Source organism: Corylus avellana, chromosome ca5 (assembly GCF_901000735.1).
Source record: "Corylus avellana chromosome ca5, CavTom2PMs-1.0".
In the NCBI taxonomy this organism is placed as follows: domain Eukaryota; kingdom Viridiplantae; phylum Streptophyta; class Magnoliopsida; order Fagales; family Betulaceae; genus Corylus; species Corylus avellana.
In genome coordinates, this window is record NC_081545.1 from 3,577,997 (window position 1) to 3,590,322 (window position 12,326).

A 12,326-nucleotide genomic window follows, 5' to 3' on the forward strand; every position below is an offset into this window, starting at 1 on the left:
ACTAACGGATGGACTAATTTGGTCACTTATCAAAACCACAGGGACCTCTTATGATAAAAATGAAACCCCATGGGAGAAAAAATAAAGTTACCAAACCTCCCTGGGGTTTGGAGTATTTAACCCTTTTTACAATGCACCCCACTAAAGTTAAAAACATTTTTCAATGTGGCCTATCCATTAACCATTTCCGTTTTCTCTAACAGAAATAATGGAAAATATTAAATTGCCCCTATATATATATATATATATATATATATTATTTTGGTTTGACTTTGGGGCATTTTTGAAATTTGTGAAAATACATGGGACAATTTTGAAAATTTAAGACAAAAAAATACACGTGTGGCACGTAACCAATTTTCAGTCAAATTGGATGTAAATTGCTAACGAATATGCCACAATGAAAAATTTTGAAACTTTGATGGGGTGCATTATAAAAATTGAAACATTGGAGGTCAAATTGAAAATCGGCTCAAACTTTGGGAGATAAAGTGTAATTTTTCCAAAATTTTAATAGTATATATTACCATTTATTGAATATGTTGTTAAAGAATTTAATAACACCCATGCGGAAAAAAAAAAAACAAAAAAAAACAAAGGATTGAACCAAAATTGCAAATTTTATGATACCACCAATTCAAATATGCAAAATAACTTTGATTTCAAGATAAATAAAACTATTTGCGAACGAATTAGGTACTGTGAGACTGATTTTTAATTTTATAGTAGATGGATGATAAAATCATTTTTTATTAGAAGGGAGAAAAGAACAAATTTTTTATTATATAATATATAGATTGTTGAGTTACAGTGCTTAACAATTTTGCTGAGCATTGTAGCTGCTCGACAATTGGTTGGCTACTTTGTTGAGCTGAATATAAATACTCTAACATGACAATGTCAAATCAAATAAAATAAGAACAACAACCATGGGGTGGCCCGATGTGATGGCCGTGACCACTAAATCACATGTTGTGTGGGGGAAGATATCATGTGGTTGAAATATATGATCAAAATGCTAGATAAAGGGAAAAATCATTGACAATATGGTAAAGGTTAAAATTCATTTTGCAATATTCAGTACTGTCTATTTGAACAACACGAGATCTCCAGTTTTTTAATGACTAGAGGCAAGCCAAATCTCTAAATAACATGACAAAGTTTGAAATTAAGCAAGAAACTAAGAATCAAGCACTATTTCTTCAAGTTCAGGTACACCAACTTACAAAATAAATTCCACAAATTGTATTGTCATCTTATTCCAGATACGTTAAACGTGGGCATTCGAAGCCAAATTATTTGTCACTAATTAACGCAGCAAACTTTACCCCTTGATCGAACAATATGGGCGTTAGATTCTTCTTCTTCTTCTTCTGTTTCTAATTTCTTTGGACCATCTCTTGACTAACCAGTAGCTGAAGCGAACCAAGTCCATCGATACTAATGTTCCTATTATTATCATCGCCGAATCTGTAGCCTTGAAACTAGTAGGTCCAATCATGAAAAGTCTGCAAAGATGACCTGCAGCCATGCAGCGCACAGCGATCCCCAGCAACGCTTTGAGTGGAAACCCATCCATAACCAAAATAATCACCGCAAGCGATACGAAAAATCCAACAGAGTTGGGAACCATGAATGGAAGGAATTCTCGTAAATTGAATGATATATTAGCAGCACTGAAATCGTCACCATTATAAAGGCCAGCGGGAGGACTTAATAAGGATTGGTAGGTAATAGTTGCGATAAGTACAGCCAGAACCAACAAAGCATTTTGAGTTTGTGATGAAGAATTTTTCACTTCCTTTGCTAACGTTTTCCAAAATCTCCAAGGGTTCAGAAGTGAAATCTCATGTAATAAGAAGTGCCAGAGAGTCTGGGGAGGCGGTGCCTCCGTCACCGAGATTTGCCTGTGATGAACATGAGCAGTGTCAATGTGTTCAAGTTCTGAGGCTCTTAAGGCTTCTGCACGCAGAAGCAAATCCCTGAGCATGAAATCAGTGGGCTCACCCGCCATTTGCTGTATCACATCCAACACATCCAAAGCAGTTAAACCACTCTTGTTGGTCAAATTCACACGGATTGCTTCTTGTTGGCTACCATCACAAAGTAGCAATTTCAGTCTGTAACAAGAATTGTAGATAGTGAAAGCATTAAAGAATATATAATGAGGCATGAATTAAATTTTTTTTTTTTTTTTTTTTTTTGGGTCAAATAAGTAATTTGCATGCTCAAACAAAATAGCAAACTTACCCGCAGCAACAGCCCAACCCCTCAAAGTTCAGGGGAATCAAACACGAGGAAACTAAAGCCCGCAAAAGGCAACCTCACTACATCCAACCCAAACAAATAGAAAGGCAAGCCATTTGACTAGGAACACATTTTCAGAGATATCTTAGGAGCTAACCAATCTTCTATTAGCATAATTAGACTCGAAGAAGAACAACACAATGAGAAAATGAATTTTTTTTTTTTTGACATATCCGCACGAGGGGGAAGGAGGGATTCGAACTAGTGACATCCATTTCATAGGGCGTGGTCTCCAGTTGATTGAGCTACCCCTTGGGGACAATGAGATAATGATTTTATCTTTGTTGCCATAGCCAAGTATTCGTTTATGACAGATTCAATTCTATTTTTGGGCAATGTAGTGTTAAAGGATGGTCTTTCAATAGATGAATCAAATGTTATAGCAGTCAAACATTAATGACCGTTACCAATGGATACACACCAATAGAAATATTGAACTCATTTCAGGTAGGAGATGCCACAATAGCTCATTTCGAATAAGAAAGACCACAAGTGAATCTAGTTAGGGCTGGAGACGAAACACAAACAAGCTCTTGTTTAATAATTTTCTATCTTCTTCATTAACAAGAAAATGCTCTTTAAATAGAATACAATATAATGATAAACCGAAAAGAACTCTAATTAATCAACTATATATTTACCTTTAAATCTATCTAATACTAATCTTATCTCTATCAATTACCTACTACGGTTCATGAGGTGCAGAGTTTTCTTGGGTTGGTGTTTGATCCATAACTTCAACACTATCATGGCACCGATCACAGACTACATGTGAACTGCAAAATTTTTATGGAATGTTGAGGCTACTACAGCATTTGAATTGATTGGGTCTTTTACATAGGAGTTGAACAGGTTGTCTTTTAGTTTTTCAAGAGTTATTTTACATATGAGTTACATGGGAGTTATATGAGATGTAAATGAATGAAGTTATTGTGAAGAAGTCAGAAGGATCATTTGTATCCTATAAATACCCATGTAAGCGAGTTATTTTAATCAACTTGAATAAAGTTGAATATTCCTCTTCCTATTTTGTGTAATCTCTTAGTGAGTATTATTTCCAATTTTCAACAAAGTGGTATCAGAGCCATAGTTTATTGATCCTAGAGAAATGGCCAATTCAACCTTCCCATTTCAATTCCCTCAACTTTCCAAAGACAATTTTGATAATTGGTGCATTCGCATAAAGGCGTTGCTTGGATTGCAAGATGTTTGGAAGATTGTAGAAAAAGGCTATGATGCGCCTAGTGATGAAGCTCATTTGAGTCCTAATCAAAGAGAGGTTTCTCAAAGACTTCAAAAGAATGATCAACAAGCTCTCACTCTTATTCATCAATGTTTGGATTAAGCTATGTTCGTGAAGGTGGCAAATGCAACCACCTAAATTCCTATCAAGGAGTTGATAAAGTGAAGAAAGTTCGCCTTCAAACATTAAGAGGCGAATTTGAAGTTTTGCGAATGAAAGAATCCGAGTCGATTGCAGATTATTTTTCAAGGGTGTTGGCCATAGTAAATCAAATGAAGAGATATGGAGAAAAATTGGAAGATGTTCGAGTTATTGAGAAGATGCTTTGTTCCTTGCAACAAAAATTTGACTATATCATTGTAGCTATTGAAGAGTCGAAAGATTTAGAAACCATGAGTATTGATCAATTCATGGGATCTCTTCAAGCCCATGAAGAAGGCTCAACAAGAAGAAGGAAGAGCCATTGGAGCAAGTTCTAGCTACAAAGATCTTTTTCAAAGAAGGAAAAAGAGCAAGAAAGGAGTCAAAGAGGACAAGGACAAGGATGCGGTGGTGGCCGTGGTAGAGGAAGAGGAAGAGGCCCACATAATTGGAACAATTACGAAGAAAGAGGTCAAGCATCAAGAGGACGAGGACGAGAAAATAATTGGAAGCAATATGGAAGAAGGTATGATAAATCTCAAGTTAAATGTTATAATTGCCAAAAAATATGGTCCTTATGCTTGGGAGTGTAGAAGTGATGCTAACAATGTTGAAGAGGAAGCCAATTATGTTGAAAACGAGGAAGCGGAGCCCACTTTGTTGCTTGCTTATAAAGGAGAAGAAAGAGGAGAGAAGAACTCGTGGTATCTTGACAACGCAGCAAGCAACCATATACTTGGAGACAAAAACAAGTTTGTCGAACTTGATGAATCGGTGAGCGGGAATGTTACTTTTGGAGACTTGTCAAAAGTTCCAATAAAAGGGTAAGGTACAATCTCAATTCGCTTGAAAAATGGAGGACAACAATTTATTACAAATGTTTATTTTGTTCCACGTATGAAAAGTAATATTTTGAGCTTGGGACAATTCTTGGAAAAAGACTATGAAATTCATATGAAAAATCGTAGTCTTTTACTAAGAGATGACAAGAAGAATTTGATAGCCAAATTTCCCATGACAAGCAATAGACTGTTTTTATTAAATATTCAAACGGATGTGGTTAAATGTCTCAAGGCTTGCTTGAAAGATTCATCTTGGCTTTGGCATTTGAGATTTGGGCATGACAATTTTGGTAGATTAAAATTGTTGGCACAAAAGAGAATGGTGAATGCCTTGCCTTCTATCAATCAACCAGATCAATTTTACGAAGGATTTCTTGTCGGCAAACAATTTCGGAAAAGCTTTCCAAAAGAATCTACTACAAGAGCAAATGAGCCGCTTCAACTTGTTCATGCGGATGTTTGTGGTCCAATTAAGCAATCTTCATTCAGTAAAAATCGTTACTTCCTTCTTTTCATTGATGATTTTAGTCAAAAGACTTGGGTATATTGTTTACAAGAAAAATCTCAAGTGTTTGAGGTTTTCAAAAAATTCAAAGCCTTTGTGGAAAAACAAAGTGGCTATTGTATTAAATCCTTGAGATCCGATAGAGGAGGCGAATTCACATCTAATGAATTTAAAGAATTTTGTGAAGAAAATAGAATTCATCATCCTTTAACGGTTTCGAGATCGCCACAACAAAATGGTGTTATTGAAAGAAAGAATAGGACAATTCTCAATATGGCTCGAAGCATGTTGAAGACAAAAAGAATGCCTAAAGAGTTTTGGGCAGAAGCTATTGATTGTGAGGTATATCTATCTAATCATTGTCCTACAAGAAGCCTATGGAACAAAACACCACAAGAAGTATGGAGTGGAAGAAAGCCAAGTGTTTCTCATTTGCGAGTTTTTGGAAGCGTTGGCTATACACACGTACCGGATCAAGAGAGGTCTAAGTTTGATGATAAAAGCAAAAGGTACATTTTCATTGGCTATGACTCAAGTTCTAAAGGCTACAAGCTTTACAATCCAAATTCCGGCAAAGTTGTAATTAGTAGAGATGTGGAGTTTGATGAAGAAGACTTTTGGGATTGGAGCATTCAAGAGAAAGAAAAATATGATTTCTTTCCTTTTCTTGGAGAAGAAGAGTCAAGAAACGAAGAGTCCACTAGACCTTTTCCATCTCCAACAAGTCTTAGCACACCGTCGTCGTCATCTTCAAGTGGAAGTTCTCATGAAAAGCCACCACACATGAGAAGTCTTTAAGAACTCTATGAGGTAACAGAAAATTTAAATGATGATCTAAATTTATTTTGTCATTTTGCGGATTGTGAGCCAATAGGTTTTGAAGAAGCGGTAAAAGATGAAAAATTGAGAAATGCCATGGATGAGGAAATCAAAGCAATTGAAAAGAACACATGGGAGTTGGCGAATATTCCAAAAGAACAAAAACCCATTGGAGTGAAATGGGTGGTCAAGGCAAAGACGAATGAAGAAGGAGAAAGAGTGGATCCAACAATCTTCAAGAGTTTAGTTGGAAGTTTGAGATACTTGACAAGACCGGATATTCTCCATGGAATTGAGCTTATTAGTCGTTATATGGAGTCACCTACCTAATTTAAGGCGGCTAAAAAAATTCTTCATTATTTCAAGGAGGCTAAAAGAAATTAAGTTTAAAAGGGGGTGTTGAATACTAAACTTAATTTTAACATTTAGTTGAATCTTTTCATTTCATATTATCATATGTTACTAAGTGAGTTGAAGAGGTTATGTCTTTTAGTTTTTCAAGAGTTATTTTACATAGGAGTTATATGAGATGTAAATGAATGAAGTTATTGTGAAGAAGTTAGAATGGTCATTTGTATCCTATAAATACCCATGTAAGCAAGTTATTTTAATCAAGTTGAATAAAGTTAAATATTCCTCTTTCTATTTTGTGTAATCTCTTAGTGAGTGTTATTTCCAATTTTCAACAATGAGTAAGGAAAAGTTGACTACTACTCTTTTTCTTGCCATGCCAGATTTTTCTCACCCCTTTGAGTTGCATTTTGATGCTTCAATGATTGGAATTGGAGTTGTGCTTAATTGGTCTCGGTAAGTTAAGTGGTTTGAAGCTCAATTATATTACACTAGCTTATAACGCGTGTTATGCACGGGACTCTTCATTATAATTTAATTTTAAATTTAAACGCATCATATTTTATTATAAGTTAAAAAAGACGTATAAAAATATATATCACCTCTTTAAATAAATAAAAAATTAATTTTTGTTCCTATAAGTATATATGATTTAAAATGAATAATATAAAGATAAAAAATTAGCAAGAAGAATACATGGATTATAATATAGAAAATTAGCATGATTATTTAATATTGTTAGTGTGATATCTATAATATTTCAATACAAATCAAACGTATATAATTTTGCACACTCAGAAAAAATACAGAGAAAAATAAACAATTTTTTTAATGAAAATTTGTTACCATAGGCCGGTATACATGGTTTAAAATGAAAAGTATAAAGAGAAAAAATAGCCTTTTAAATAAATGGGTTAGATGGCCAATTTTTTTTTTATGACTGATTAAGAGTAATTAATTTAGTATGTGGAAAGGGAAGGGAGCTGCTCCAAGGAAAATTTGCAGAAGAAGGTGTGGAAAGGGATATGGAAAATTCAAGGAGCAAGTGTGGTTAAAACCTTCATGTGGCAAGCATGCAATAATATTTTGCCCACTAAGGAGGTATTGTACAAGCGGAAGATAGTGCAAGAGCCTTCTTGCCCGATCTGTGGATTGGCAAATGAAACAGTGGACCATATACTTTGGAGCTGTCCATCAGCTAAAGATGTGTGGACTGAATGTTCTCCCAAAATCAGCAAATGTGCCAGCATTGTAGATGATTTCAGTGCTATTATGGCCCATCTGTTGGAGAGATTGGATGCGGACCAGCTCCAACTAATGGCAGCAACAGCTCGGCAAATTTGGCTAAGGAGAAACTCGGTGGTGTTTGGGGGGGAACTGACTGACCCAAGTACTATCATACGCTGGGCCAAGGATCAAGTAGAAAATTGGTGCACATTCTCCAAACGAATACCAAAGAGGGAGGTAGTGTCGGGGTCACCTTCTCCTGCTGCATGGACTAAGCCGCCTCAGGGCTACATGAAAATCAACTGGGATGCCTCGGTTGATAAACGACGGAAAAGGATGGGTGTTGGGGTAGTGGTCCGTGACCATGATGGCAGAGCTATTGTGATGCTCGGCACGAGCAGGGAGTATGTGCAGGACCCATCGATGGCGGAAGCCATTGCAGCAAGGGAAGCAGTAATGCTGGCACAGCGATTGGAATTACGGCATATTATTCTTGAAGGGGACTCCTTAGAAATTGTCCAATTGTTGCAAAAGGAGGAAGAATGCTGGTCGACGTATGGGCAGGCGGTTAATGATACAAAGCAGAGACTGCATTCATGGCAGGGGTGGGGGATCCAACATGTGAGCAGATCGGCCAATGGAGCTGCCCACCAACTCGCCCAGCTGCCTCTCGGGTATGATGCTGCGCAGGAGTGGAGGGGGTCTTTCCCTCAGTGTGTGCTTTCTATTGTATCCAAGGAATGCTGAGTTTTTTTCAGCTCTTTTAATGAATACCATTTCAAAAAAAAAAAAATTTAGTATGTTTTTAAATTTTAAATGCTGGCTTTCTATAGTTTTTGAGAGTAATAAATTCTGAAAAAAATAATAATAATATCATGCATTAAATTTTTGAACGTAATGAAATCACATATAAGGAAATTATTGGAATATAATTAAATGCTCTTAATTAAGCTACTTTAATGACCGGTTCACTCTTAAAAAACCGGTTAAAAAATTATGCCTTAAAAATCGGTTTAGCCTTTTAAAAAAATGAGTTCAACTCCACATGTCACAATTTTAAGGCACTTATGAGAAGAGTTTCGGATATATATATATATGAAAATATGATATGATTTAGATTTCTATGTCGTGGTTCAAGCCTTGAAGCATTAATTTTTGTTTTGTTTTTAATTTTTTTTCTATTTTTTCTAGTTTTCATTTTTTTTTTTCGAATTTATAAAGATATTTTTGTCTTATTGAAAATTTTTTAAGGTCATTTTTGTCTCTTTGTTAGCTTTGAATGAGACATTGACATGGTTTTGATAATTTGGATAAGGATCTACTAAAATTCTTAGGGAATTTTAGTTTTTGAAATTTCAGATCTAAGCTGTCCATTTTTCATTCAATAGTCATTGTTCTGCCACGTATCCCACTTCTAATAAAATAATAATATTTATTATTTTATTATTTTATTAGTAGTAAGACACATGACAAAACAATGACATTTGGATGGAAAATAGACGGCTTAGATCTGAAATTTCAAAAACTGAAATTCCCTTAAAAATTTTAGTGAATCCAAATCCTGATAATTTAGGAGGTACATGACACGATTAGTAGTTTGAGAGACACATAAACGATAGAGTGATTGTTTAAAGGTAATATGTGTACCTTTCCAAAAAAAAATATTAGAATATGGATATTAAATGTGGAAGAGTCTTTATGAGACTCACATATATATACAAGCAAATGAACGGATGACTCAAAACTTGCTTGGACGTCTGAACTCATACCTCATATTAACTTTCTTATATTTATTGTTCAAATTGCTAACAATAAGATAGTAAAATTATAGAAAATCCCTACCTACCGACACAATAGAGCAGTCTTAGTTCTCTCTTTCATAAATTATCTTCACCATCTCCAATCCTTAGTTCTTGTTTACTATTATCCGCCGTCAAAACAACGGTAATTTTGTTCGACATCAGTTAGTAGTATGAGTGAAGCCTTTACGCCTAAAAAAATCACAAGCACTCAAGTCAACAGTATCAGAAAAACTCAAGTCAAACAACCTCATCACCTCAAACAGCTTCATCACCAAAGGAAGATAAATCCATATGAACATAAACTTTATCATCATTCAGCCATATCAACAGCAGCTATACCATCATCCAAGGAAAATAAATTGACTTCAACAATTATTATATGTTTCAAAATTGAATAGTTCACATATTGATGTAGCGTGACTTAGTGGGCTGCAGCGAAAAATATTAATAAGCAGCGGATAAATACTTTTAGACCTTTATTATAAATAATCTAAGAAATCTTTTTAACAAAAGCTAGATACTCTCTAGGTTTTGAAGAAAAAGAAATAAGAACACTCAACTCTGAGGTTTCTTATTTAATAAAATCAATAATCAACATAAATTCTCTTTCTCTATAGGCTATAAGCATATATTTATAGCCTAAAACCCAAAACCTAATAAAATATGACATAAATACCCCCAAAACCCTAAACCTAATAAAATAACAAAATAAAGACTCCCAAAACCTTAATCCTAATAAAATAACAATACAAAGTCAGCTAGAAAATAAAACAAACTGACGGCGCCCGTCCGGATGGGACATATGGCTGTTTGGACGGCCAATACACTTAAAACGCAAAAACATGAAATAACATATGGGTTTAGAATACACTCCAATCTACATCATTCTCCCCAGGTTGAATAGAATTCGTCCTCGAATTCGGCCAGTTCTTCCCACGGTCCTTCGGATGTCCAATCAACTCATTCCATCCTCCTCTTCTCAAAATCACAACAAGGCCACACCTCATAATAAACATGATGGCCTGCACCTCACCTTGCCGAGTAGATTTGCCAAGCTTTACTTGTACCTTGCCCTTCCCAAATTACATGAGAATCCCAAAGAACTCACAAAGACCCTTTCGCTCTTTGATAGAAAAGTCGTCTCCGCCCCATAGACCTCATCACAGCTTTGGTTAAAAGTTTTTGACAAGATAGCATTTACTCCAAGGAAATCAACTTTCAAATCAAAGATTTATCTTTCAGGACTTTCATCAAACACTTGGTGTATAGAACTCACATCTTTGTCAAGATAAATGTCATAGATTGGTGGAGAGGCCCAATCTACCGAGCAATCTTCTTCAATAAATTCATCTTCCTTTACCACAACTGATTGACTCCTAATCTCCATTGCCTCTCTAGGCACCATCTCCGCCATCTTCCTAGGTACTTCTTTTTGTGGAATTTTTTATTTTATTTTTTGTGTCACCAACAACTCTTTGGGTTGCAAGCAACCTTGAAATTCCGGTACATCGAGTTTGAACCTACTCACCCACCGATTGGCATGAGCTTGCGCAAAGTGTTGACGTCCGTGCGTTCGGCGCTCCACAAATGGGTTTCTAGATCCACTCCCATTATGACCACACAAGTTGGATATTCCAGTAGTGAGGTCTTCAATTTGATCTCTTATAGCCGTGAATTGATCCTCCATATGTTGCTGATGTTCAGCGATAGATTTGCCTTCTGCCTCCGCAAATCGCGGTATTGGTTGGCGACGACAATTGTTCGGCCCACCACCCATGTGCCACTAATGAATCGCCGGTTGCTCCTTATGTGCTGTCTTCGTGCGCACATGCACCTCGTTCATGTCTGCCAGACGGTCGCTCCTCCCCGTTCGTGGAAAGTAACTTAAGCTCTGATACCGACTGATGCAGCGTGACTTAGTGGGCTACAGCAAAAAACATCAATAAGCAACGGATAAATATTTCTAAATCTTGATTCTATCAACGATCTAAGAAATCTTCTTGACAAAAGCTAGATACTCTCTAGGTTTTGAAGGAAAAGAAAGAAGAACGCTCAACTCTAAGGTTTCTTATTCAACAAAATCAATAATCTATATAAACTCTCTTTCTCTAGATGCTATAAGCATATATTTATAGCCAAAAACCCAAAACCTAATAAAATATGACATAAATACCCTCACAACCCTAAACCTAATAAAATAACGAAATAAAGACTCCTAAAACCCTAATCCTAATAAAATAACAACATAAAGTTGGCTAGAAAATAAAACAAACTGACGGCGCCCGTCCGGATGGGACATATGGCTGCCCGGACAGCCACGACACTTAAACGACAAAAACATGAAATAACATATGAGTTCGAAATACACTCCGATCTACATCACATATGGACATGATTAGACTGTAACTAAGCACGCGCGTATGCTGGTAGAGACCATCATATTCATGCAACTAACGTTGAATGAAGTTTGTATAAATAATACTAAACAAAGACGGCTTATGAATTAGCTGCCGATCATTTCAATCTAGCAAATAATTAACGGATTTATCTTCAAACAAAGCTTTTTGAGTATATCCGAAACTGTTAGGGATCAGAATATTAAAGTCTCTCTCATCTCCTGGTCCTGAGTTGTTGGTGCCTTTACACTACAAGAATTTAGGTCTTTAGGGGCGACTTCGAGTCGACCCTAAAAGTCCAAAAGTGGACGCTGTTGGCAACAGCGTCGACTTTTGGACCCTAAAGATGTCGACGCTAATAGTCCGACCCTAATGATCAAATGCGTGATTATCAACATCCACTTAAAGTCGACCCTAATGATCACTTTTAGCGTCTACTTTATCAACCCTAAAAGTCGCAATATTTTGACCCTAAAGGTGATATAAACGGAAGCCATAGTCGACGCTAATAGTCAACCATTAGCGTCCACTCAAAGTGGACGCTGATAGTTAACCATTAGGGTCCACAAAATGGTCGTAAAAAAATTAAAAAAAAAAATTAACTATTAGCGTCCAAAGGAAAGTGGACGCTGATAGTTAACCATTAGCGTCCACAAAGTGGGCTCTAATGGTCCTAAAAAAAATTTTAAAAAA

General features: G+C 35.9%; 2 protein-coding genes across 2 annotated transcripts; one reads left to right on the plus strand and one right to left on the minus strand.

The window, feature by feature from the left end:
• Window positions 1-1,351: 1,351 nt before the first annotated feature.
• LOC132181565 (uncharacterized) lies at window positions 1,352-3,057 on the minus strand. The gene is made up of 2 exons (XM_059594816.1): window positions 2,990-3,057; window positions 1,352-2,120 (listed from the first exon to the last, which is right to left on the minus strand). The coding sequence occupies exons 1-2, from the start codon at window positions 3,055-3,057 to the stop codon at window positions 1,352-1,354; spliced, it is 837 nt and encodes a 278-aa protein (XP_059450799.1).
• Window positions 3,058-6,545: 3,488 nt separating this feature from the next.
• On the plus strand, window positions 6,546-8,182 carry LOC132181566 (uncharacterized). Its single transcript, XM_059594817.1, has 2 exons — window positions 6,546-6,664; window positions 7,183-8,182. Exons 1-2 carry the CDS (start codon window positions 6,546-6,548, stop codon window positions 8,180-8,182), a joined length of 1,119 nt encoding a protein of 372 aa, XP_059450800.1.
• The last annotated feature ends 4,144 nt before the right edge of the window (window positions 8,183-12,326 follow it).